The 27,958-nt window shown below is 42.2% G+C and overlaps 2 protein-coding genes across 2 annotated transcripts in view; both read left to right on the forward strand.

Annotated features, from left to right (window-relative positions):
• LOC308655607 (uncharacterized protein) overlaps nt 1-27,958 on the forward strand; it is an 801,622-nt gene that overhangs the window by 297,193 nt on the left and 476,471 nt on the right. The window lies entirely within an intron of this gene.
• Nucleotides 3,244-27,615, forward strand: LOC308655632 (uncharacterized protein). The gene is made up of 4 exons (XM_081305707.1): nt 3,244-3,463; nt 22,148-22,274; nt 22,528-22,588; nt 23,141-27,615. Exons 1-4 carry the CDS (start codon nt 3,443-3,445, stop codon nt 25,050-25,052), a joined length of 2,121 nt encoding a protein of 706 aa, XP_081161833.1. The 5' UTR covers nt 3,244-3,442; the 3' UTR covers nt 25,053-27,615.

Raw genomic sequence — 27,958 nt, forward strand, 5'->3', positions numbered from 1 at the left:
GGTTCAAAACTAGACCACTTTACCTAAAATTTATCAAGAGCCCCATCTTACTTGACATGAGGCTCTGCCTTCCACCTTACTACATGTTAAAATGGCTCCAAAACAGGCTGGCCTTCAGCTCATTTACAGTTATATGTAGAAGTTTAATGTATTCTAAAGATTACTGTGATCTCAAACAGGTATATAATGCATAAGGCAGCTGAAGTTCAAGACAGCTATTACACAAACCAAACATGTTCTTACTCTTTTTAATTTCATTTTGTATTTTCCTTGTAAACTTTATAACTGTTACCTGTTAATGTTTTGTAGAGGTACTACTTAAAAAACACACAACCTAGATTAATTTAAGATAATAAGCCATTACCTGAGGTCAGATAAAATATAAGGCTAACTTCCAATACTAATACAGACTCCAATTAAATATAAGGGGTAAAGTTATAAACATTAAGGTTAAAACTCTGTACTTTAAGACTGGTGGAGCTGGCTTGCTGGATGTTTAAGATAAAGATTTAAAACTTGAGCTTAAATAAAGGGGCCAAGAAAACCAATGTTTGGCTCTTATTCCTCTGAGTCAGCCTAAACCCAGGGAATAAGAGAACTTCTCCAAGGAGCTTTACTACTCTGGGCCACATGACCTCCTGATCAGGGAGATTAATGAGACCACTGGTAAATGGAAAGTTAATTAGTATACCTGCTGCAAAGAAGAAGATCATTCAAGAAGGGAAACATTCCTGATAATTCCAAGAGAAGCCACCTCATCAAGGAAACCCTACCTGGCAGATGGCACTAAAAGAGTTAAGAAGCTCTCCTGGCTGCCTGCCTTTGGCTTGAGAGCACTGGCGTCTCCGTGAACATGCTGCAATGGATGATCCTCTGAGAAGAAACCAGGTTCAAATAGACAATTCTCAGATTAGCAGTCGAGGGAGAAGTCTATGGCTTCTTGGATTTTCCTGAAATTTTCTGTCCCTTGTATAATAAAATCATGGAAACAAAAAAAGAGTTAAGAAGCTACTCTCAAGTTCCCCAAGATTGACCCCTTTGGGAACTTAGCTCTTTGTGTGTGTGTGTGTTTTGCTGGGGATTGAACCCAGAGTCTAGTGCTTGTGAGGCAACCACTCTATCAACTGAACTATGTCCCCAGACCTTCAGTTCACTCTTAACAACAGATAGGAACCAGGTCAATTTTTGACTAACCTGATCTTAAACACTTGGCAGGACAATATAACCCAAACACCGCCACATATGGACATTTTAGAGGAAAAACAATAATTATTTTAAATAAAACTTAGAATGGGGCTGGGACTGGGGCTGTGGCTCAGTGGTAGAGTGTTTGCCTCAAATATATGAGACACTCGGTTTCAATTCTCAGCACTGCATATAAATAAAAAATAAAGGTCCATCAACAACTAAAATAAATAAATAAATAAAATTTAAAAGAGAAAAAAATCTTAGAATGCATATTTATGTTTGTCCCACAGCCCTGAATCCCCTAACTTCTGAGGTTTTCATCCTTTGCGAGACTCATAAACTGGCTTGCATACCTTAATTTTCCTTACTTCTTAAACTGACACCTAAACCCAGAAAGTCTACCCATTCCAATAACACCACACATCAGACATAGGAGAGGCATTGGTCTAATATTGGCAAAGAAGGGAGGCACTTGTGTCTTTTTTAGGAGAGGAATGCTGTTGGAGCTCCAGGAGAGCATCCAGATGTTCCAGCAGAAGCAGCAGCAGCCTTGACCCTGGAATCTCTTCCCTGGCTACTCCCGTTGAAGGACCTCCTCCTTACATAATCATGGAGCTCTCAGCGTAGGATCTTATCTAAATAGGTGCCTAAAGAAATTTCTACAAGATCCAGTAAAGGCACTCACTAATCAGACTATAAACTAGCTCCTTATGAGCCAATATAGCCCCTCCCCTGAAGATCTGTCCTAAACCATTCTTTGCCCCTATTGAGCTCAAATAAGCCAGGAGGAATGATACCCTTTATCATTATAAAATAAAAGGCTGAAGTGTTAGACCTCTGGACAGTAGTAACTCATTTTGGTTCTGAGCCTCAGAACTACCAAGAAAAAACTTAAGATTCCCTGTTCCCATAACATAAGATGCCAAGAAAAAGAAACTTAAAATGCCCTGTTCCCATAACGCCCCCCCCCCAAAGGTCCCTAAATACAAAAATCTGTTATTACCCAGCCACCCGCACCCAAAGTCATTTCTAGCTTGCTCTTGCTGCTTGTTAAAAAGTTACAAAAACCCTATTCAAATAAATGTGTTATGTTGTGCCACTCTACTGGAGGGCAAGTTCTTCTTGTCAATAAACTTTGCATTTTGAGTGTGAGATTCTGTCTCCAGAGATTTCTTTGAGCACTGTCCTAACGAGTAGCACCATAAAGACATGTTATTAGTAGCAATACCTCATTGTACTGTCTGCATAGTTCATCAATGACATTTTACATATACTGCTTTAAAGACATCACAACCAACCTCACCTGTGACTTTCTCTCTTGTTTTCTGAATCATCTTGTTTTTGCTGGGCTGGAACCCAGGGCCTCGATTTGCCAGAAAAGCACTGTACGGCTGAGCTGTGCCGGGTAGTTTCACCTGTTCCTTAGAACATTTTCACGTGGCCTTCAGAAAAGTCAAAGGTACTTACTGAGCACTTCATTTCAGTTAAACAGGCCTCCTTTCCAGGGCTCAGGCCCACCCTGAACCCAGGGCAGGAAGTTCATGTGACTTAAGGTCTTAACACGCTCCTCCGTGGCCCCGGGTACACTCCACCATCCCGGTGGATCATGTTCAGACGCCTTGGGCTGCCCCAGGTGCGCACAGGAGTTACCTGCGGGGGTCAGGCCCCAGCCCAGGAGGAGGTGCTGCCTCAAATGTAAAATTGTGGATGTGTAACGATGTGATTCTGCAATCTGCATTTGGGGTAAAATTGGGGGTTCATAACCCACTTCAATCTAATGTATGAAATATGATATGTCAAGAGCTTTGTAATGTTGTGAACAACCAATAAAAAAATGACATCTGTCCTCAGCAGAAAAAAAAAATTGAAAGATAAAACTTAAAAAAATGTTTAGAAAAACATTTTTAAGATTTTCTAGAAAAAAAAAAAAAAGGGCTGGGCCTATTTCATCAGGGATTGGTTACGTTAGCTGTCCCTCAGGCGGGGGCGGGGCCTGGAGGCTGTCCCTCAGGGCGGCGCTGTCCAATCAGGCGCGCAGCCGGGGCAAGGGCGGGCTTCCGCAGTCTCGCGCTTTCCTCACTGGACCTGGCGGCTGCGCTCCTTCCTCCTCAGGTCGCGTGTCTTGAGTATGGTTTCCCGTCGCAGCTAGAGACCCCCACGAGATCGGGTGGCTGAAGTTCCTTCGTGAGGACGGCAGGTGACCCCGGAGGCTCAAACGGAGAGTGTGCGGCCAGGGACCGCCAGGGGCACAGGAATGGCGGGACCTGGCGTGCGGGTGAGTGACGGAGCGGGCCGAGTTCCGGCCGGTGGGTGGCCCTGGGGCCTGTCCCCTGGTCCCGCGGGGTGGGCTGGGAGGCGGGTCCCCTGGTCAGCTGCACACTGTGTTACCGAGTCCCGGCCGGCGGCTGGCCCTGGGGCCTGTCCCCTGGTCCCGCAGGGTAGGCTGCGAGGAGGGTTCCCGGTCAGCTGCAGAGCGTGTTAATGAGTCCCCCTCGGCTGGCCCTGGACTCCAGACCTTTGGTCCCTCGGGACGGACTGAGAGCGAGTCCCCGTGGTTCGCTGCGGAGGATGGCATTGTCCGCGCTGGCGGGTGGCCCTGGGCCCTGACCCCTGTACCCGGGGTCTGTGGGGTCGGGTGGGCTGCGGGTCCCCGAGATCAGCTGCAGAGCGTTCGACCGAGTCTCTGCTTGGGCGGTCTCCCTGACCTCTGTCCCATGGGTGAGCTGGGCAGCAGGTCCCTGTCCTCTTTTTCTTCTCCCTGTTGGCGACGTCCCTGGTTCAGATCTGTGCAGCTTATGTGGCCTGATGCTCCCAGAGTGTGTGGTGAGAAGGGAAGGGTCAGGGTTCTGGACCCTGGTGTGTTCTGACTGTGACATTTGGCCTTAGGGGTTCCAGTCTGTCCCTCTTTTCTCCACAGAATTAATCTGTGAGTCCTACAGACACATACTCCTAAATGTGCAGGGAACAGTATCAAATCCATTTTCCATTCTGGAACCTGGCTCCTCCTAAGGCTGGTAGCAGACACCTGAAATTCCAGTTCCCTCCTACATTCCCAGATGCCAACTGCACCCTCCAGTTCACACTTTGCCAACCGTTTGTTCCAGTCTACATTCAAATAGACAGTGTTTTAATTATCAAAAGTTTCACAACAATGGATAATTTAAATTTTAAATAATTTTTTTTTTGAAAGGTGGGCAAACATTTCCCATGACTGGAAAGCAGACAGGAATGACCTGGAACTTGAGTTTAAAAAGTACTTATGCCTCTCTTCATCATGTCTAGGCACAGACACAGTCTCTGGGCAGAGGTGTTATTGGCCATTACACAGGATCCTGTGTCCTCAGCCACTGTCCTGTCCTTTGGTGGGGCTGCAACTAGGTGCCCACAGCTTCCCTGTGCCCTGCAGGGTGCAGGCAGTTTCAGACCCTGGGTCAGCTCCTCCTAGAGGGCAACCTGAGGTGTGGGGAGCAGCCTCCCAGGGGAGCAACTGGAGACACCCCGGTCAGGCAGTGAGATGCTGGTGTTGAGGGAACATGACACACATGGTTCCTGCCCTCTAGATGTGCTCAGAGCTGTGAAAGAAGAACAGTTATCCCTAAGAGCAGGGAAATCTGACCCCAGCAAGGTGGAGCAAAACCCTACAAAGCTCTTCAGCAGCAGGAGGGGGTGGGAGGATGTGCCTGGTGACAGATGCCTGACCAAGCTGAGGTCTGACAGGTCAGTGTCCAGTGGTGCTGCAGCTCCCTGGGTTTGTTGCCTTGGAAAGACTTGCTCACTTACTTAACTTCAGTTTTTCATTAGTTGTAAAATGTAATTTAATGCTAGAGGTGGAAGATTAGAGAATATTACTAAAGGACAAGATAGAATTATAAGTCAGGGTAAGAAACCAGATTAAAAAAAAAAGGAAACATTTGGTCTTATATTTCATTATTTAAAGATTCTTATGTACTGTTTTGCTTCCCCAGAGTGAGTTTACTGAGTTTCTTAGAATAATTTTTTTTTTAAATTTGGTGGGGGTAGGGGTGGAATTGGTAATTTAATATAGAATTCCAGGGCTTTGTTCTGGGAATGCTATCTGGGAATAGAAATGGTGGAAATCTGTATTTCTTTCTTTCTTTTTTTTTTTTTTTAATTTTAGTTGTAAATGGATCTTTATTTATATGTGGTGCTGAGACTCAAACCCAGGGCCTCACACATGCTAGTCAAGTGCTCTACCATTGAGCCACAATCCCAGCCCCAGGAAATCTATTTCAGTGTGGCTCATTCCTAGAAGAAATTTTGGTGGATAAGTTTGTTTCATTATTACAGAGATTCAACCTTACTCATTAGTTGCTGAGGGTCTTGCTCAGTCACTGAGGCTGGATTTGAACTTGTGTTTCTCCTGTGTCATCCTCTGGAGTCACTGGGATTAGAGGCCTGTACTACCACATCTTGCTAGTTAAAAATTCTTATGTATCTTTTCCTCCCCCAGGGTGAGAGTACTCACTATGCTTCTCGGACATGTTCTTTGGGACTTGGGGGGTGGGTTAAAACAGAATTCCAGGACTTTGCTTTGGGAACGCCACCTGGGAAAAGAAATACAATCTTGTTCCAGTGTGGTTGCAGAGTGGAAGGCAGTCCTTGCTTCCCCAGGGCTGAAATATAACACCAGAGAAGCACGCGGAGGCAAGTTTAGAGTGGAAAGTAGAAGCTTTATTAATGTCAGCAGAAAAGACTTCTCCCTGGAAGAAGAAGGGGACCCAAGACTGGAATCTGTGGAAGGGCAATGTCTTCCCCTTTTTATAGCTGAGGTCTTCTTTCAGCTTTCCCTCATTCCTGTCCTTTGTTCTGTTATCTTTCAGTGATGGAATGTAGGTGGGAAGGCCCAAAGGGTGGGGACAGGTGGACCAAAGGTGTAATCTGGATAGGAAGGACTTTTAGATGAGCATCTCCCTGTTTGCTAGGAGCTGCTTCATTAACATTTCCTTGGGTTGGGCTCTGGTCCTTGGGAACAGTAACATTTCAATTTCCTAAGTGGTGCTCTGCTTTCCTGGACTACATTCTCAACATGGCCTTTACTTTCGATTTTACTGGATGTTAGACCCGTTAGACCCAATTTACCTAACTACACTAACTACCTATCTTTAAATCTGGCTTCAGTTTCATTAGAAAGATTCACCAAAACATCAGCTCCTGTAGTTTGCAGGGGTTTGGCAGTGGATGGGTCTGTTCTGTACCCTGTGAACTGCAGGTGAATGTTTTAACACTGACACTATTGACCAAAACTAGGTAATTCCTAATAGTAGTCACCTGTGATGAATGAATACCAAATATGTTATCCTGGAAATACTAATTAAATAACATGTTTATTGTCTGATAGGGAATAAGTTTGACTTTCCTGTTGAAGTGTGTCTTAAAATTTTTCCTCCTTAAACATAAACACTTGAGTTTGAGTGATTTTTCTGGGTTCTTTAAACACCAAGTCTCTTCGGATTGGACACATGACTGAGAAGCAGAGATCCTTGATCCTAGTGACTATAATCCAAGGCCAGAATTGGTCCTGCAAAAGGAAGTCACTGAAGGTCCAGTCAGAGCTCTCTGGGCAGCCTCCCCTGCAGAGGCCTAGGCTGCTCACACCAACCCTGGAAGGATCCCTTTAGACTGAGAAGCTACAGAACTCTGGAAACCTGGGGTCCTCAGGCAGATATGGGGAGGGATGGGAATGCTAAGGGGATTCCCTTTCTGAGGGTGCATATTATCCAAGGCTGTTCCCAGAGTGTGCAATGAAACAAAAACAGATTTGGGTGAGAAGCACTTATTTTAAGGAGCACTGCAGGAGAGGGGAGAACCACAGGTGAGCTCTGCAAGCACCCACAGCTCCTGCAGAAAAGGGCTGCTTTCCTAGGGAGGGGCAAACAGGGTTAGGAAGCTGTAGGGAGGGTAGCAAGGAGGGGGGCAGGTCAGAGAATGTTTCCCAGAAGTCAGCCTGTTCTCAGGAGGGATCAGGAAGGAGGCTGTATGGGGTTTCCAGCTGCCTTTGGGTCAGAGTTCAGGGTCCTGGAGGAAGGAGGGAAACTTGAGTTTGATTAAGATTTGTTCTAATCACTGAAGAGAAAACTGCAGCTCATTGCTTAGGAGGGAACAAAGAGGGGAGGTATTTTTAGGATCAGGGTGTGACTGCCATGGGTTAAAAAAGCGACCTCTAAGTGATAATGAGAAGGGGGTCTCTGCAGGAACTGCTCTAGCAGAAAGCAGAAAAGGGGGTTTCTTCATTCATAGATCTTTCCCAGATTCCCTTTGGCACTTTCTTTTTCTTATATATCTTTTTTCATTTTGGCCAATCCTAAATTGTATCCTTTATAGTAAACTAAACATAAGTGACATGCTTTGCTAAAATCAAATCATTGAACTTGAGGAGGAGGTATTGGGAGTCCTTTGTTTTCCTGCCTCTCTCCCCCCCCCCCCCCCCAATCTTTCTTGCTGAGGACTTGACTAGGCCCAGGAATGCTCCCTGGGAGGGCCAAAAGTTGAGAAACTGGTGGGCTTAAAGTGGAAGTAGGGTGGAGTAGACAAGGACACATTAACAACCTTATAGCTCCCAGTAGGGAGGGGAAATTCCTGGGACAGGTTACCTAGGCAACAGGTTGGAGCAGGGGCAGGTTCTTGATAAGGGTGGAGGAAGGGCTCAGACTAACTTAAAATTGTATACCTTGACCCCACCTGATTTACCTATCTACATTGCCTGCCTAATTCTGGCTTCAATGTCAGAATTGAACTGTTGAACAAGTAGTTTAAGAGAATGTATTGATGTTCAGCAGATTCACACTGTAGGTGTCAGAAAGGGTTTCAGGGAAAAGGCCTCAGTGGCCAGGACCCTCATGTTCCTGCTGGTGGGTACTTGGGTGAAAGTGAGAACTAGAAGTCCTACATAAGGAACATTCCACTCTAGGGAGAGGAGAGCACAGTGACCTTCCAGAACCAAATGTCTTAGCTGCACAGGTTCCCTCATTCCTAGGAGGAGCCACCTGGGCTGCATCCACTGTGAGAATGGTTTCCAAGCTTGGGAATGTGTTTAGCCAACAATTGGGATTCCTGGTGAACTGTGGGAGACAGGCTGCTTCCCTGAGCCAGTCCTATGGTTTCTTTGTTATGCTCGAATTCGGGATCCCCAAAAAAACCACCAGAGACCCAAGATGGATGTAAGCAGCAAAGAGGTGTTTATTGCGAGCTAGCTTGGTCCTCCGAGAGCACACAGCAACTGGTGTTGCTGAGAGGTTCTGAGCCCAGGGTTTGCAACAATTTTATACATTCTTTGGAGAAGGCAGGGACCCCCACATACATCATAGCATCTCGTAGCAAATCACACACCGTGGGAAAATCAAATAACAACTCTAACACACGATTAGCACATTCACTTGCAGGAGCAAGTTGGGTAGGGGTGATTGGTTACTACAAGAGGGGGATTCATTTGAACTGATTGGTTTAAGCCAAGAGGTGTGTTCTGTGCTAAACTACATGGTTTCCCAACACTTTATCAACCACCATAAACTACTGGGAGGGTCATCTGGCATCCCAGGTGTTTCCCTGTCTCACGCTGATTGGTGGCTGCTAGGGGGTTGCTATGGGTCCCCACCTAGCCTGACTGAGTCAGGGACACCTGGCACAGCAGATCTCTTCTGTTATTTGTAGATAAACAACTTAGCAGGGAGGGAATGTGCCTAGGCGTGCTCTGTGGGTCTATCCAAGGACAAAGGTCATGTCCCTTTCTTGGACAGGCTTTGCTCTGAGGTAGAGGCTGGTTTTTCATCTTCTGTCACATCTGGCTGCCATACAATTCCAATTTGTCCCCAAGTACATAGGATTTCATTCCTTGATTGAATATGATTTTTTTTTTAAATATTTTTTAAAAGTCAATGGACCTTTATTTTATTTCTTTATATGCGGTGCTGAGAATCGAACCCAGTAACTCACACATGCTAGGCAAGCACTTGACCACTGAGCCACGACCCCAGCCCCTGAATATAAAATTTTTATGTTTTTGGTTAATACTTAAGTGAATAGAGTGTGATATAAAGAACAAAGAGTTCTTGAAGTTTTTTTATTTGTACCTGTCTGTTTCTGTTTACTTCCCTGTGGCTACACATACTGCTTTTTATGAAATACCATGAGCATTTTTTTGTGTCCCCATGTTCACAGGAAAGATGTTCAGTCATTTTCTTATGATGAATTCACTTATGAGGTTATTTCTGTTTTAATATCCTGCATGTTAATTCAATTTGTTTCTGAAATGTGTAGACATTTCCCCTGAAGTAGAGCAGCCTTTTTGTACCCTAATTTTTTTATTCCTATATTAGCTGCAATGCACACAACTTTTTAAAAATAATATTTATTTTTTAGTTTCAGGGAGACACAATATATTTTATGTGGTGCTGAGGATTGAAATCAGTGCCTCATGCATGCTAGGCCATGCTGTACCACTGAGCCCCAACCGCCCCACCCTATTATAGTTTGATGGAGCTGTCTCATTCTTAATAGACTTGAGTTTTTTCTTTTGGACTTTATTTTTTAACATAAGAGAATCTATAGGACAGGTGTTTGTTGGGCTCCCAGAAGTAAATCCTTAAGTGTCCCCTCCTGGCCACCTGGGACTGAGCCTTTCTGGGAACATATTTCAGCAGTCAGAGTCTGGCTCCCATTTTGGGACCCTGCTTACAGTCTCCAAGTGGGTATGTTTTTTTTTTTTTGTTTTTTTTTTTTTTTTGTATCAGGGATTGAACTCAGGGCTCTCCACCACTGAGCCACATCCCTGCTGAGAGCCATTGCCAAGTAGGAATGACGCATCGAAATTTCCTTGTGAGCATACCCCATGTTGCTTAGAGGAAGGACTCCTGGAAATGGACTTGCCTTGGACATTTGCTATGACATTGCATGTATGTTTGAGAAAGGTGACCCTGCTCAAGGACCAGGGTGGATCTGGGTTTAGGGAGGATCCTACTGGATTAGGGCAGATCAGGTTTTAGGGAGTATCCCGTCCTTGGGTTTAGGGCGGTTCCAGGTTTAAGATGTACCCTGCCGGGAATAGGGCGTATCCTGCTGATTAGAGCCTGGTGGAGTTCGTGGATTTTGCCCAGAACATGATTTTCCCCAGAACGTGTTTGTAGAGGGCCGGTGTGAGTTCGGGAATAAAGAATTGCTGTTTGAATCTACAAGGCTGTGAGTGGCTCGTGATTCTGTGCCCAGACAGACTGCGGCACATCCCCAGCCTTAGTTTGTATTTTATTCAGAGACAGGGTCTTACTGAGTTGCTTAGTAGCTCCCTTTTGCTGAGACTGTCTTTGAGCTCACAATCCTCCTGTCTCAGCTACCCTAGCTACTGGGATTACAGGCATGTACCCCCACACACAGCTTACACATGTTTTTTTTTATTCTGAACCATGGGTGAAGCAGGCTTCTTACCTGACTAGGTTCAAGTATTTGTTTTTCTTTCTCTCTAATTCCTTTTATTGTCATATAATTAGTTTTTATGAACTTAATAATTGTATTTCCTTTTACTCTTTTCATTTTATTGGCTGGAAATGGGTTGACTGAGAAGTAAAGTGTGTGGAAGCCTTGGCATTGCAGCACTGGTCTCTTCCCAAGTGTTGGATGCCTGTCTCCCTCCTTCCCAGTCTGGCCTGACCTGGTACCCACCTCTCAGGTCAGGATCAGCTGCCTTGGAACAAGGAGTGTGTAATTCCTCACCTTGCTTGTAACTGTGCCCAGGCAGAAGATGCAGGAAAGGCCTCATGAGAGCAGGAAGACAACAGGACCTGCTTAAGTGGAAATGTCCCCTGGTGGGACTGGTCCCCTTGCAGGCAGGAAACCCTGCCTGAAAAGGGCTTTTGCCTACTACCTGGCTTCCCACTATCCTTCTGGCCTCATTTATCCAGGAGTCTCCTGTCACACAGTGCCCCAGGGTGTGCATATGTGGGCTGGGTTGTGCAGGGGTCTTGTGGAGCCCTGGGCAAGCAGCAGGCAGCTGGTGAGAGGGGGAGCCTTCCACAGTCTCATAGGCCTTCATCTCTCACCCTGTGCAGCTCAGAATCCATCTCCAGGACTGTGTCTTCTCTGCTGTGTGAGGCCCAAGTGGCTCTGGCTCAGGTCTGTCTCCCTGTGACCTGCAGCTGCTATGAGGTCCACAGGAAGGATGTCAGGACTGCAGAAGGCAGGAAATGATGAGTGTGTGGGGCCAGGAACTGCTCTGGGAGGTGGGCTAGTTAGAACTGGTGGGAACCAGCTGTGGCTGGACTCTGAACACCCACTCTCAGCTCTAGAGTCAGCCAGCCCAGACCCGAGTCAGATGCTTCTACTGCTCACCTCTTGGTGCCTTCAGGCCATGGTGTGGGCTGGTGCAGGTGGGTTCCCCTTGTGCTGCCTGGTCTACCCCTATTTTGGCAGAACCCTCTCTGCCCAGCTGGACCCCAGCCCTAGGCCCTCTGTGTGCAGTGAAGGCAGAGGGGGATCCTGACTCTGGTCTAGGGTTGCTGTGTGGAAGATGCTGGTCTGAAGTGTCCTTGTTCCTCCTTCTCCCCATGAAGTCACCTTGCTTTCCCCTACCAGCCCCTTACCATTCCTGTCCTGTGCTCACATTTCCAGACTCCTCCTCCCCCTCCAGTTCACTGCATTATCCACTCTTTGCTCCTCACACTGCATTCACTGGGCACAGCCTCAGAGATTTGTTTTCTGTGTGTGAGTTTGCCATGTGGTGAGAGCAGAGGACAGTCAGCTGGAACTCCACTGTTAAAATTGACTTTGTGCCTCTGTTACTTTACTTTCTCCATGCATAAAACTTTATTGGAATAATTTGTGCAGAGGTTTCCTTTGAAAACCTCACAGGATTCCATGTCCTCAGCCACTGGCCTGTCCTTTTTTGGGGGTGCCCCAAGGTACCCACAGGTTACCCTTTGTCCTTCAGGTTATAGGTGATTTGAGGCCCTGGGTCAGCTCCTCCTAGAGGACATCCTGAGCTGTGGGGTGCACCCTTTAAGGACATCAGCTGGGGGCATTGGGACTGAGAAATCTCCAGGAATAGGCCTCATCTAGACAGCTACCTCCTAGGGACACTGTCTCTTCCAGGCCCTGTTCCCATTTCTTGGAGACAGGAGGACAGTCAGCCTGTGTATGCTGGTGCTGAGGGGCCAGGTCAGCAGTGATTCCTGCCTCTTGCATTCTGTCATGTTTTGAAGGAGCAAAAACTCCAGAGCACAAGAACCATCCACCCAGTGCACTGGTGTGCAACCCTGACCAGCCTCACAGGCTGGAGTCATGGTCTAGGTCTCTTGGGCGGTGACTGTGGAGTATTTCATTGAGCAGGACCAGGTGGGAGGAAGATGCCCAGCTTGTAGGAACCTTACCTGCCCCTTCAGCTTAACATCTATGTTTCCTCAGCTCTAGCTCTTTCTGTGTTCATGACTTTGAAATGACCTGCTCCCTTATTAGATATCCAGTTTTCCTCAAATGTGAAATGTATTTATTCAGAGCTAAGCAAGGTAAAATATTCAAAAAGTAAAAAGTAGATTTCAAAAGAAGATATATATATATATTTTTCATTTAATAAGAATTCTTATTTGTCTTTCTGCTTCCTCTGAGCATGGGAAGAAAGTTTCTGTGACCTAACTTTTTTTTTTTTTTTTCAGATGAAGTTACATGTACTAGCTTCAAAAATGCTACTAGAGAAAAGAGGAAAATAAATGTCATTGTGGGCTAGGAATATACCTCAGTATGTAGTGTGTTTGCCTCATATGTACAGGCTGTGGATTCAATTCACAGCACCACAAAAGGAAAAGAAAAAAAAGGGGGGGGGTTACATGTCCACAAAAGGTGTGGTAGGGAAATTTGGACTCCAAGGATTCATGAGAATATTGGTTCCCTTGTATAATGAAGAACTTGTGACAGTGGATAACCCTTTTTTGCTTCTTGTTTTCTGAACTTGGAAGATTACCACTACATTTCATGGGACAAACATGACAATTGACACAAATAACAAAAAATGTTTATTTGCTTCAAACTTGACTTACTGTTATGGAAGTTGTTATTAAGTGACATCTCTTTTGTCTGAACAGAACAGGTTTTCATGAGATTACTAATAATCCTTGAGCATCTTTCATGATTTCATCTAATTCCAGTTTCCTCCCAGATGCCCCTTCTTAATGCTGTCCCACTGGGAGTTCACCTTTCACCTTGTGAATCTTGGAGTTGAAATAGACCTTCAGTCTATAATACTACCTGATGGTGTTCTCTACAAGGTGTTGGAGACTCCTGGACATTTTGGCTACTCTTAGGTATTTGGCTACTATTTCTACTTGCAGAAGTAGTTTTGATGTTCTTCAAAAAAGCAGTCCTGCTCTTAGATTTCACAGAATTTAAGACATGAAGCTAGAGAAACAATTAAGCTACCTCTCCACAATTTGATCAAACTGCATGCAATTCATTTCCCTTTTTTTCATTATTGCTTATTTCCGATATTTCCTGGGTGCCGAGTTCAGCCATTTGTGGTCCAGGCAGGTTCCCTGGCTTGGCTGCCAGAAACTGTTCCATTGCAGTATGTCGTTCCTATGCCTTGAGGAATGGATTGGAAGTGTTACCTGCTTCCTTTTAGAGGGGATTAAGGACAGTTTTCATTTCCTCCTTAGTGTGGTGCAGAATCCACCATGACACCCCTGGGCCATGCCTTTCCTCTGATGATCCTTAGTATCACTTTATTAGCCTGTCTATGTTGTATGCTCCTCCTTGTGTGTGAGTTGTAGTAGATTGCTGGTGTCCAGGAGTTGGTCTCGTTCATCTGAGTTCTCAAATTGTACTCTGGTAGTTATTCATAACATTTTTGTATTTTTTTTTTTTAAGTTTCTAGGATGAATAATGGTGTCTCTCATTTCTTCTAAAGTATCATGTCCTTTTTCTTAACTTAGCTGTGGTTTATCCATTTAAGGATGTCCATGAAGAACCTGCTTTTGATTTTGAATCTATTGATTTCCTAATCACAGTTTCATTGATGTCTTTAATTATATGCTAGCGTCAGATGTAGGTTCTCCTTGGTCTTCATTCTTTAGTTCCAAAGTGGATAAATGAATGATTTTTTAAAAATTTATCAAAATTACATTTATTAAATAATTTTTGTTTATGGATATAAGCCAAACATGATTTTTTTCTTTTTTTTAACTTCACAATTTATTTCATTTTATTTATTTTTATATTTATATGTGACAGCAGAATGCATTACATTTCTTATACATATAGAGCACAATTTTTCATATCTCTGGTTGTATACAAAATATCTTCACACAAATTTGTGCCTTCATACATGTACTTTGGAAAATAATGTCCATTACATTCCACCATCATTTCTAACCCCATGCCCCCTCCCTTACCCTCCCAGCTCCTGCTCTATATAGAGTTCGTCTCTTCTTCCCATGCTCCCTCCCTAACCCGCTATGAATCATCCTCCTTACATCAGAGAAAACATTTGGCATTTGGCTTTTTGGGGTTGGCTAACTTCACTTAGCATTATCTTCTCTAACTTCATCCATTTACCTACAAATGCTATGATATTATTCTCTTTTATTGCTGAGTAATATTCCATTGTGTATATATGCCACATTTTTTAATTGATTTATCTATTGAAGGGAATCTAGGGTATTATCAAAATATCTGTACTACCAAAAGTACTATACAGATTTAATGCAATTCTGATCAAAATCCCAATGACATTACTCATAGAAATAGAAAAAGCAGTCATGAAATTCATCTGGAAATTCATCAGAATAGCTAAAGCAATCCTTAGCAGGAAGAGTGAAGCAGATGGCATCACTATACCAGACCTTAAACTATACTATAGAGCAATAGTAACAAAAACAGCATGCTTTTGGCACCAAAATAGACTGGTAGACCAATGGTGCAAAATAGAGGACATAGAGAGAAACCCACAAAATTACAATCCTCTTATATTAGTCAAAGCTGCAAAAAATATGCATTGGTAAAAAGATAGCGTCTTCAACAAATGGTGCTGGAAACACTGGCAAACCCTGTCTCTCACCCTGCACAAAACTCAACTCAAAATGGATCAAGGACTTTAGGAATAAAACCAAAGACTATATGAAATAGAAGAAAAAGTATGCCCTGATCTCCATCGTGTGAGATTAGGCCTCAACTTCCTAATTAGGACTCCTTAGGTGCAAGAATTAAAATTAAGAATCAGTAAATGGGATGGACTCAAAGTAAAAAGTTTCTTCTCAGCAAAAGAAAGAATTTGAAGGGAATAGAGAGCTTACATCTTGGGAGCAAATCTTTACCCCTCACACATCAGATAGAGCACTAATCTCTAGGGTATATAAAGAACTCAAAAAGCTAAACACCAAATACACAAGTAACCCAGTCAATAAATGGGCCAAAGAACTGAACACACACTTCACAGAAGATGATATACAATCAGTCAACAAAATATGAAAAAATATTCATCATCGATAGCAATTAGAGAAATGCAAATCAAAACTACTCTAAGATTTCATCTCCAGTCAGAATGGCACCTGTTATGAATATAAGCAACAATAAGTGTTGGTGAGGATGTGGGGAAAAAGGTACACTGACATACCACTGCAAATTGATACAGCCAATATGGAAAGCAATATGAAGATTCCTTGGAAATCTGGGAATGGAACCACCATTTGACCCAGCTATACCTCTCCTTTAAAACAGTATACTACAGCAACACAGCCACATCAGTGTTTATAGAAGCACAATTCACAATAGCTAAACTGTGGAACCAACCTAGATGCCCTTCAATACATAAATGGTTTTATTTCTTATTTTCTTTTATTTATTTATTAAATAATATAGATTGTTTTTTTGTGTGTGTGCTGGGAATTGAACCAAGGGCCTTATACACATGAGGTAAGCATTCTATCAACTGAGCTATATCCCTAGCCCTTATTTTTTATTTTCTAATGTGAGTGTTCACTCCCTTTAATCTCCCCTAAGCCGTACCTGTGCTCTGTTTCACAAAGTTTTCTAAGATGCAGTTTCAGTTCTTTTCCTTTGAAATATTCAGACTGATCCTGAGACACCCTTGACCCGTGTGCTGTTTAGAACTTTGGGATTTGACCTGCCGATATCTGGAGGTCGCCCAGCTGTGTTTCTGTTACTGATGCCATGGTAATTCCAGTGTTCCTGGTGCCATGTTGGGATTTGGTAGCCTTCTGCACTAACGCCTGTCGTGGCTGAAGGTGGCTGGTCATGGAGACTTTCCTGTGATGTTGAGAAGGATGTGTGCTGGGCTGCTGTTGGCTAAGTGCCCTAGAGGTACCTGTGGTGGGTGTGCTGTTGAGCTAGACACCACTACAGCTCTTCTGTGTGCTCCAGCTGTCACTCACTGTCAGAAGATTGCCGCTGACTCCTCCTGTCACTGGATTTCACCGCGTGTCCATGTGAGTCTCTCCCCATCCCCGACATCCTCCCCTGCCCCATCCCCGCTCCCCCCTCCCCTGTCCTTGTGAGTCTCTCAGTTGTTCATCAGGTGTTTTGACCTGTGGTAGGTTGTGCATCTTAAACATTTAGGCAGTTGGTTTTAAGTCTTGTTAGTGAGTCTAGTGTCTATGTTTTCTCAGTAGTGGATTAACTCAAGCATTTTTTTCCCCATTGATGAGATGTTCTTTGCTCTTTATGTGTATTCCTTATTTTGTTACTTTTGCAAAGTGGGTATTTGAATATTATATTCCTCTTAAGTCAGTTTTTCCCTCTATTCAGAGTTTGCTCTTGTTTGTTGAAGACTGTGGCCATTGTGTATAGTGACTTTCCAGAGTATTTTTGGAGACAGTAGTTTAGTTGCTCAGTCTCTCTTAGCTTTTGTTGAGCCTAAGTTTTGATGGAGTTCCATGAGGAAATAGCTGGAAAGAAAACAGAAGAATAACAAGAGCTCATCTCCTTTTTCTGTGGACATTTGTGCTGGAGCTGCTGCTTTGACACATGGTCGTTCTGTTTAAAACCACTTCAGCCTCAGTTCTCTGAAGACCTGAACCTCGAGGGCAGCCAGTGCTGGGCATGTAGGTCTTGGTCTTCTCTGAAAGGTTTCTGTTTGGCATGGGTGGGCTTCCTCAGTTCCCTGGTATACCTGGGTGCTGGTGAACATTCACTTTTTAAATTTTTTCTGTAGTAGGGATTGAATCAAGGGATACTCTACTACTGAGCTACATCCCCAGGTCTTTTTATTTTTTTATTTCGAGTCAGGTTCTCACTGGTATCCTAGGGTAGACTGCAAAGTGTGATCCTCCCACCTCAGCCTCCTAAATCCCTGGGATTTGAGCCATGCACCACTGAGCCCACCTGAATACTCTGTTTTTTTTTCAAACCACAGATTGAACCTCGTGGTGCTGAACCACTGAGCCACATCCCCAGCTCTGTTTTATTTTTTGGAGACAAGTTCCCTCTAAATTGTTTAGGAACTTGCTGAGTTCTAAGGTTTGTTTTGAACTTTTGATTCTCCACATGAGCCTCCCAAGTCAGTGGGATTGGACCTGTGTGCTAACATACCAGCCTTAATATGCCAATTTCTGAGAATATATTTTATTTTACCTTGTTCTCTCACACATTATATTGTATTTTTTCATTTAAACATCTAACCAGATGTAGGATTTTGTTTTTTTTTTAAAACATGTTTAAGCATTTTCCACTAATTTGCTACACCAGTTGTCTTCTGATGAGGCAAAACTGTGAGAAGCTTGTTACAGACTTTCAGATCACACTAGGTCCTCTGTGATGTGTAAATGCAGTAATTCACAGATAAGTCCTTCCCTGTTCCCTCTGTAGTCAGTGAACTGTGCTCAGGTTGCTGTATTATATATTATTATGTATATATTATGCATATATGTTTTGTATTGCGTATTATTTTTTCTATTTTGGAGGGGTTCCATTGTAAATGAACTTTTCTCTTAATTGCATTTCAGTATTTCCTTTCATATATATAGAAGTTGATTTTTTTATTACTAATTGATTTTTATTGAGTTTTGTGTCTTGTCTTTTTCACTGCTGACCTTGGGCACACATTTTCCTATTAGGTACTTCCAGGTTTTGAACACCACTTGTCCTGCTGCTGTAAACTTTGAAGTTCAGGATTTCATGTGTACCTTCATTGTGAACTCATTTGGGTTTTATCAACTTTGGAAAATGGCTTGGGGTCCAGGAGCCACTGCTTTGACATATGAAGTGGAGATGGTCACTTCAGCATTTGAAAGTTGAGTGGTCATGGCCCTGTGAGGAGGTTTGTGTGAGGCCTATGTGTATTTGTGTGTGTCTTAGAGCCTCACAACTTCTTAAGTATTGATTTCCCCCTATGTAGCAGGCTTTCGGTAGATGTTGCGGTGAAGATGCCCCATCAAATGCCCCTGTCCACTTGCAGTAGACTCTAGTGAGCAGGAATCCAGAAATACAAGTCAAATACTCACTGCCAAGTGGATTCTATTGATGGGGAGAGAGGTGGTGATAGTTGCAGAGGCTGCACTGTCTTCTCCCATCTTGTTGCCTGCATCCACCTGTATCTTCTTGGTAGAGTCCTTGATTTTGCCTCAATGTTTGGGGCTCTGTGAGCTTGCTCTGAGGTCTGGAATACTGTGATTTTCTTCCTGGTTTCCCTGGTAGCACCCCTCTTGCTCTTGTCTATAATTGACTTGTTTTTGTTATCATGGAGACAGCCTTTCATCCTTACATAGCCTCAGGGTTTGTAGATCCCCCTGGCTTTTCAGAGTGTTAAGTTCTTTTCCAGGTGCTTGTTTATGTTGTGAAGATGGCTTGAGCTTTGTCATCTGCTTTTTCTTCATTCTTTCAGGTATCAACACCTCCAGATGCGTGATGCAGTTCCTTGGAGTGCCATTTCATTCTGCTGATGGTGTCCAATGAAGGACAACATTTTTACTTTCAAGTGTTGATTCATTTTAAGTTGCACACCTGTTCCAGTGTGCCATGAACAGATCAAGGCATTAGCTCTTCCATTTCCTAATATTTTTTATTTTTCTGTGTCTCTGGACTGCTCCCTCAGCTGTATTATGAAATACAGATTGATGTGCTGTGTACTGTGGTCACCTATGTTCTGGAGGGCAATACTGCTGGCCCCTCTGGAGTAAATTCTGGTACCTGATACTCAGCTTCTTTCTCCAGTCCCTCCCTGTCCTATCTCACCTCTCTTTTTTGCCTCTGGTGACTACTCCCTCGTACTTTCTCTGAAATCAACTTGTAACTTTCCCATGTGAGTGATAAAACACAGTGTGTCCCTCTCTGCCTGCCTTATTTCACTTAGTATGGTATTCATAGTTCCAGTCTCATTGCTCTAAATGACAGGACTGAAAACTATTTTTGGTGAAATCAAATTATCTATTATTCTCATGATTGATGTGAATGGTATTATATCCCAGATACCATTCCCATATCCGGTATTGTGAGACGTGTGCTCTACGTTTTCTTATAGGAAGTGTGAGGTTCACATCTTAACTTCAGGACTTTGGTCCACGTGGATTTCATGTATGCATGTGTTGTGAGGGGAGAGTCGGACTTTAGGTGTTAACATGAACATCCAGTTTCCCTGCCCATTTGTTAATACAGAGGTCCTGGACCCCTAGCCTGACCCTGAGGAATATCATTTTCTTCTGTGTGTCAACACTGGCCTGGGTCCCTTAATTTCCTCCATTGCTGTGTGTGTCTGCCTTTAATAGTATAGTTTGAGTGGGTTTTGAAATCAGGAAATGTGATGCTTGTCACTTTATTTTTCTTCTTCCATTTTTGAGTTTCTTGCAATTTCATGTGAACATTAGAATGATACTTCTTATTTTATATAAAAATTGCACTGGTGCTTAGCACAGTGGCACATACCTGCAGTCCCAAAGGCTTAAGAGGCTGAGGCAGAAGGATCACAAATTCAAAGCTAAAAGTCTCCAAAAGTGAGTTGCTAATTTGAAAGTGATTGAACTGACTTTATGGTTAATATTTGGGTAGATGTACAATTCCTTGTGCTCACAAACACCAAATATTTTTACTTGTATCATTTTTTTTTTCAGAAATATTTTGTACTTTTTATTGTGCAAGATATTGCAGATAATTTCTAAAACATTTTTATGCAGCTTTCTCCTTCTGTTCCTATTCCTGGCTCTTTTTCATTTCAGTCATGCATTTATTCATCTCATTACATGCCCTGGCATGTTATTGCAGGTTTATCCCCCACTTATTTTTGTCTTTTAATTCCCCCGCCATTTTTTTCCATACTGGGGATTGAACTCGAGTGCACTTGAGCACTGAGCCACATCCCTAGCCCTATTTTTTTTTTTTTTTAATTGAGGATTGAACCCAGTGGTGCTCAACCACTGAACCACATCCCAAGCCCTATTTTGTATTTTATTTTAGACAGGGTGATACTGAGTTGCTTAGCACCTCACTTTTGTTGAGGCTAGCATTGAACTCAAAATCTTCCTGCCTCAGCCTCCCAAGCCCCTGGGATTACAGGTGTGCACCACTGCACCCAGCTCCCAGCCTATTTTTAACTTATCTTTTAAATTGCATGTGAATGTGTTCACTTCTCCATAATACCTTCTATGTCATTATTCAATTTTCCATGTGAATTTCAAGCCACTGAAAATTTTCTCTTCTCTTGGTCTATCTCTTTGTTCTTCTCCATGCTAATACTATGCTGAGTCCAATAGTATAATTTAAAATTTCTTCATTTATAGTCAGGTGTCACTTATACATTCTGGAAGTGTGTTTTTAGGCTGGCTCACCATTGCACAAACACCACAGTGTATTCACAGTCCTAGAAGTAATGACCTATTACATACCATGGCTCTATGGTGTCAGTGCTCCCTAGGCTACAACCCTGCACAGCATTTACTTGACAAGGTTCCAAAGTTTAGCATGCATTAGATTTGTTTATACCACTATCACTACAAACACATTAGTAATCATTTTACTACAGTTAAACATGTATATGTAAGCCATAATTAATCAAAAATGTCTTTGACCAAAACATTGTTATGAGGCACATGAGTGTATATCATATTAACCAACAGTCTGCTATCTAGAACATATTGATAGATGTTACACATTTCTTAATTCTTATTATACCTGGACAAGTATGTTGATTAATGGGAATTTTGTTTGATAAATGTCAGAAAAGGTATTTGACACTCATCTCATTGTATTTTGATATTAATTGGAAGATATTATCAAGTTGTTTATTACTAATTGTTTTTGTTTATTATTTGGTTAAATTTTATTTGGAGTGAAGCACCTACATATTCAACTTGTTCTCTTAGTGTAATCACAAAGGATGAGCTCAATCCATAGTTACCATGTTGTGACCACATCAATGCAATATCTACTCTTAGAGTCTTCTCTTAAAGGGTTCTTTTTCTTTTCTTTTTTGAGGTGTGGGGGTACTTTGATTCTTTAGGCTTTAACATAAGAGTGGGACAAAATAACAGGATTTCAAATGTAAAACAAATGTTTAGTAAATACCATGTTGTTTACATACTCTCAATCACTATGACTCAGTGTAAATGGTTAGTTTGGTGAAATCATCTCAAATCTTTAGCTCCACCTACCAGCTAAAGTACAACTTTTTCAGCAGGGATTTCCAAGTATAGGTCTGGTCAGGAGGTCTAATATTAGTGCTCTTCTGCACATTAGATGAGAACCCTGCAAAGACATTAGAGGTGACACGGGGCCATATCTTGCTCCCTGGACTTTACAATGAGATGGGTGTTTTGCTCTGCTGATGATTTTCTGGATAGTTCAAGTCTTATTTTGGAATGACTCTTTTTGAAGCAGTGAAGGCAGAGAGTACAAGTTTTAATGACCAAATCATGGAATAAATATTTGGGGACCACAGAAACATATTCTTACATGTTGAGAATACAGCCCTCATGTTGTTAGTCTCTCTTGGTCTGCACTACATTTTTGTGGCATATTTTAGAATTCAGTGACCTTTGAGGATGTGGCTGTGAACTTCACCCAGGAGGAGTGGGGTTTGCTGGATCCTTCCCAGAAGAATCTCTACAGAGATGTGATGCAGGAAATCCTTAGAAACCTGGCTTCCATAGGTAAGCATGATGTTTCATTACATATTGAAAGACAGAGCACCTGGGAGTTTTTTGCCCTCCTATATTTGGAATATAGAAAGGGAGTACTTGGAGAATAAATTGGGCCTAACATCAATTCACCGTGCAGCTTAAATACCAGAATTCTTTTTTTTCCCCTTTTTTCATCTCTTTTTATTAGTGCATTATTGTCCAAATTTTTAATCCCATTCATTCTAAAGTCATTCATAATGATTGTTTTGGGTCTACATTTTAGGAGACAAATGGGAGGACCACAATGTTGAAGATCAGAACACATATCCTGGGATAAATCTAAGGTAATTTGTACTCACAAGAGGAAACAGAGTGCCTTGAGGGAAATCTAGCATGTCCTATAATTTTACAAACAAGAAAATAAACATGATATGAATTATGTTTATTCTTTTTTCACCAAATATGAATTGTAATGTAAGATACATGTTTATTGTTTTTAAAATAATGGATTTGTTGATAGTACTAACAAACTGTATTCATGATACCACTGTTTAAGTAGTAGCTATGGAGAAGCATTGTTGTAAAGTAATCATGATATTGACTTTCATATGGTTTAGACATGCCAGAAAACCAGTATTTTCACTGATCTTAATAATTATGTAAGTCCAGTGCCTATTAATAAATGCAAAATTACAGAGCCAACCATAAATTGTGCTTGTAATTTTTTAACAGAAGTCATGTAGTAGGCTCTGGAAAAAATTTAAATGGTATTCAGTGTGGAAAAACTTTCAGTGAGATTCCAAATCTAGTCTTAAAAGGACATTCCTCGTAGAAAGTCCATGTGAAAGCAGTACATGTGGACAGGTCTTCATATATCAATTTTTTTTTCTTAATAGGCCCATCATATCTCACTCTGCAAACAAACCATATGAGAATGAAGAGTATGGAGGAAAGCTGCATGAACGTAAATGGATCAGAAAATCTTTCATTTCTCTCACAAAAGCTCAAAGACATACTGGAGAGATGGCTCATACATGGAAACAATGTAGTAAAGCCTTCATTAACCTTAAAGTACACAAACAAACTCATACAGGAAAGAAGCCCTATCAATGTAAACAATGTGGAAAAACGTTTACTACTTACTCTTGCCTTCATATACATGAACGAACTCATACTGGAAAGAAGCCCTATGAATGTAAACAATGTGGGAAAGCCTTTTGTAGTTCCTCTTACCTTCAAATACATAAACGAACTCATACTGGAGAGAGGCCCTATGAATGTAAAATATGCGGAAAAGCCTTTGCTTCAACCAATCACCTTCACTCACATGAAGGAACTCATACCAGAAAGAAGCCCTATGAATGTAAACAATGTGGGAAACCCTACACTAGGTCTGCTTACCTTCATAAGCATGAACGAAATCATACTGGAAAGAAGTCCTATGAATGTAAACAATGTGGGAAAGTCTTTCCCTGGTCCTCTTACCTTCAAATACATGAACGAACTCATACTGGAGAGAAGCCCTATGAATGTAAACAATGTGGAAAAGCCTTCACTACGTCATCTAACCTTCAAATTCATAATCGAATTCACACTGGAGAGAAGCCCTATCAATGTAAGCAGTGTGGCAAAGCCTTCACTCAGTCCAATCAACTTCACTCACATGAACAAACCCATACTGGAAAGAAGCCCTATGAGTGTAAACAATGTGGAAAAGCCTTCAGTTGTTCCTCTTACCTTCAAATACATAAACGAACTCATACTGGAGAGAGGCCCTATGAATGTAAAATATGTGGAAAAGCCTTTGCTTCATCCAGTCACCTTCACTCACATGAACGAAGTCATACAGGAAAGAAGCCCTATGAGTGTAAACAATGTGGGAATGCCTACACTAGGTCCTCTTACCTTCATATACATGAACGAATTCATACTGGAGAGAAGCCCTATGCATGTAAACAATGTGGAAAAGCCTTCACTACGTCGTCTAACCTTCAAATACATAATCGAATTCACACTGGAGAGAAGCCCTATGAATGTAAGCAGTGTGGCAAAGCATTTGCTCAGTCCATTCAACTTCACTCACATGAACATACTCATACTGGAAAGAAGCCCTATGAGTGTAAACAATGTGGAAAAGCCTTTTTTAGTTCCTCTTACCTTCAAATACATAAACGAACTCATACTGGAGAGAAGCCCTATGAATGTAAGCAGTGTGGAAAAGCCTTCATTGCTTCCCTTTACCTTCAGGTACATGAACGAACTCATACTGGAGAGAAGCCCTATGAGTGTGAACAATGTGGAAGAGCCTTTGCTTCCTCCAGTGACCTTCACTCACATGAACGAACTCATACAGGAAAAAAACCCTATGAATGTAAACAATGTGGGAAAGCCTTCACTAGGTCCTCTTACCTTCAAATACATAAACGAACTCATACTGGAGAGAAGCCTTATGAATGTAAACAGTGTGGTAAAGCCTTTACTACAACATCTAACCTTCAAATGCATAATCGAATTCACACTGGAGAGAAGCCCTATGAATGTAAGCAGTGTGGCAAAGCCTTCACTCAGTCCATTCAACTTCACATACATGAACATACTCATACTGGAAAGAAGCCTTATGAATGTAAACAATGTGGAAAAGCCTTTTGTAGTTCCTCTTACCTTTATAGACATAAACGAACTCATACTGGAGAGAAGCCCTATGAATGTAAGCAGTGTGGGAAAGCCTTCACTAGGTCCTCTTCCCTTCAAACACATAAACGAACTCATGCTAGAGAGAAGCCCAATGAACATAAGCAATGTGGTTAACCTTCACTTAGTCCAGTCTCCTTTACTTACATGAATAAACTCATACTGGTAATAAGCCCTTTCACTACTTCATCTTACTTTGAAAAACATAAATGAACTTATACTAGAGACAAGCCCTATGATTGTAAGCTGTGTGGGAAAGCCTTTGCTAATTCATCTAGCCTTCAAATACATGATTGAACTCATAATGGACATAAGTTTTGTTGTGCTTTGGATTTAAGGTTTTCACTAAAAGGTTAAATGTGAAACAATGCAAGAAGTTTCAGAGGAGAAATGATTTTCTCATGAGAATCTTAAACCAATCAGTCCATTAATCCCCTGACAGGGATTCACTGAGTGGTAGGGAGTGGCTGGAGGAGGTGGGAATTGGCAAGGCTTTGGAGTATATATTTGTATCTGGCCAGAGAAGACCTCTCAGTCTGCTTCCTGATCATCATGTGAGCTGCTTTCCTTTGTCACACTCTTCCATCATGATGTTCTTCTGCCTTACCTCAAGCCTTTGAGGAATGGAGACTGCTGTCTGAATTGACCCCTTAAATAAATTTTTCCTGCCCTACAATTGTACTGGTTGATTCTTTTAATCATAGAGTGAAAAAGATGACTAAAACAAATTTGTACCAAGAGTGAGGTCGTTGTTGTTAGTAACCTGATGATATATTTCATAAGCATTTGCAGCATTTTGGAATAGGATGGAGGAATTTTGAGATCTTTAGCAGTTCAAGCGGGAAATTGTATAGGTTGTTGTAAGGGGAGCTTAATGGCCGGTAATGGTGGGAGATCAATAAGACTGTGGACAGTGAAGACAGGGCTCAAGTGTGTTTAGACGAAAAGGATGACACTACTGGTGATTGGACTAGAGGTCATTCCTGTTATGCTCTGGCTAAGAAGTTGTCTGCATTTTACCCTTGTCATGAGTCTTTTTGTGAGGCTCGTTTTAAAAGTGATGGACTTCTTAATCTGGCAGAAAAGATTTATATGTAGCATAGCTTTCTGGTTGTGGCATGGATATTGCTGGCAGCTTTTAGCCAAATTTATTATAGTAAGGAGCAGAAAGCAGAACAGAAAGATTTGGAAAATGTGGACTTGAACAAAACAGGGACTAAGAAAGTTTCAGTTGTTAAAGACATTACTGCCACTAAAGAAATGCTAAAGAGTGCCCAAAGACAACAAGAAAGATGGCCTGAGGGCATCTTAGGAGCTGGCAAGACCACACCCTTCCCATGAAGCTCTAGGGAATAATAGTGAATATTCTCTTGAGACCAGTGGGGCACCCTTCTTGCACAAAGGACCATAGGAAGTTTCTTTCCCAAGCTCAGCCACCCAGACACTCACAGGCTGCTGCAGCCAGGGTCTCTGGAGGTTTGGCTACTGCTCAAGATGGTAACAGACTTTGGCATCAACCATGTAGTGCTCTCTTGGCACGAATGCAGGATGTTTCAGTTAGGGATTCAGGGAGGCTTCATGAAGATTTCAAATATCTGGTAGGCCAGGCAAAGTGCATCAGGGTCAGAGTCCCTGTGGGCCTCCCCTGAGAATTCAAAATGTGGAGATGTGAGGAGGAAGCTGAAGGTGAAGTGAAGAACCCAGAGATTAAAAAATGCCAGTAACATGGGACATAGTCATAGGAAAGCAGCAGGCATTGAGCAGAGACAAGCCAACACAAAGTCCACTTGGGCTGCATTCACCAAGGCCATAGGGCTAGAGTTACACAAGCTTTTGAAGAGAACATCACAATGCCTTGTGCCTCAAATGCCAGATGTGGAGCTACAGGACCTGTTTGCCCAGCTGGATTTTGGTGTCAGTTTGATCCTATCTCTTCATTCTATGCTCCAATTTCTGTATATTAAAATGTTTATTGTGTACCGAAATTTTCTAAAAGTAAAGCTCGGGGGTTTTTTGTTGTTTTTGTTTTCAGTTGTTACTGTCTTCAATTGAATATTTCACAGTTATCTGTCCATTCTGGTGTTTGTTTGCGTTTTTTTTGAGATAGGGTGTGGCTAAGTTTCCCAGGCTGCATTAGCATATTGCTAAGTGTCTAAGGCTGGCTTTCAACCTGTGATTCTCAGGCCTTAGCCTCTCAAGGTGCTGGAATTTACAGGTGTGTGCCACCACACCTGGCTTCTGATTCTGTTTTAATCAGATGTTTTAAACCTGTTTCAACATCTTTGGTAGGCTTCCCCAGGATCAAAGTTTTAAATTAAATTTCTTCAAGCTGAAGGTAAATTTTGGACATTTCAAAGAACCCCAGAACTTTTCAGATGTTTATATTACAAAAAGGAGATATTAAGCTCCTCAGGCTAATTTGCTAAGTTGCAATGTATGGCAACATTGTCAAATGACACAGTAATTCTAAATTCTTTCAAAGTTATATTGGTATGAATGTCAATGTGATTATGTTAGAGAGTAAATGGAATTTATAGCTGTCCTGATATGATGCCGTCGATCACGATTTGGGTCATCTTAAATTGCTATCTGAAATAACTGAATTTTTCAATTAGTAAAATTTCATATGATTTTAACCATTTATTTTCTAAGTCACTGTTATCTATCAATAAACAATGACTATTTTGATTTTTCTCTGAAAATATGCAGTTGGATTAATGGAAATAAATGACTGACAAGTATCCTTCAATACAGTTTTCTGATTATTTTATTTTTTTATTTTTATTTTTTTTTAAAGAGAGAGTGGAGAGAGAGAGAGAGAGAGAGAGAGAGAGAGAGAATTTTTAATATTTATTTTTTAGTTTTCGGCAGACACAGCATCTTTGTTTGTATGTGGTGCTGAGGATCGAACCCGGGTCGCACGAATGCCAGGCGAGCGCGCTACAGTAGGCCTGGGTCCAGCCCTCCACCAGCAGGGCACAAAACCCAGCCTCTGGCTCAGGGCCATCCCTTCCAACCAGCAG

Source organism: Spermophilus citellus (assembly GCF_964194105.1).
Source record: "Spermophilus citellus genome assembly, chromosome: 1".
NCBI lineage: Eukaryota > Metazoa > Chordata > Mammalia > Rodentia > Sciuridae > Spermophilus > Spermophilus citellus.

What these genes read in the sequence shown, in the direction of transcription:
- LOC308655632 (XM_081305707.1), top strand. Translation starts at nt 3,443, where the DNA reads ATGGCGGGACCTGGCGTGCGG. An exon ending in TGGCGGGACCTGGCGTGCGG is followed by an intron (nt 3,464 to 22,147) that starts GTGAGTGACGGA and finishes GGCATATTTTAG; the next exon opens with AATTCAGTGACCTTTGAGGA. An exon ending in TATCCTGGGATAAATCTAAG is followed by an intron (nt 22,589 to 23,140) that starts GTAATTTGTACT and finishes TTTTCTTAATAG; the next exon opens with GCCCATCATATCTCACTCTG.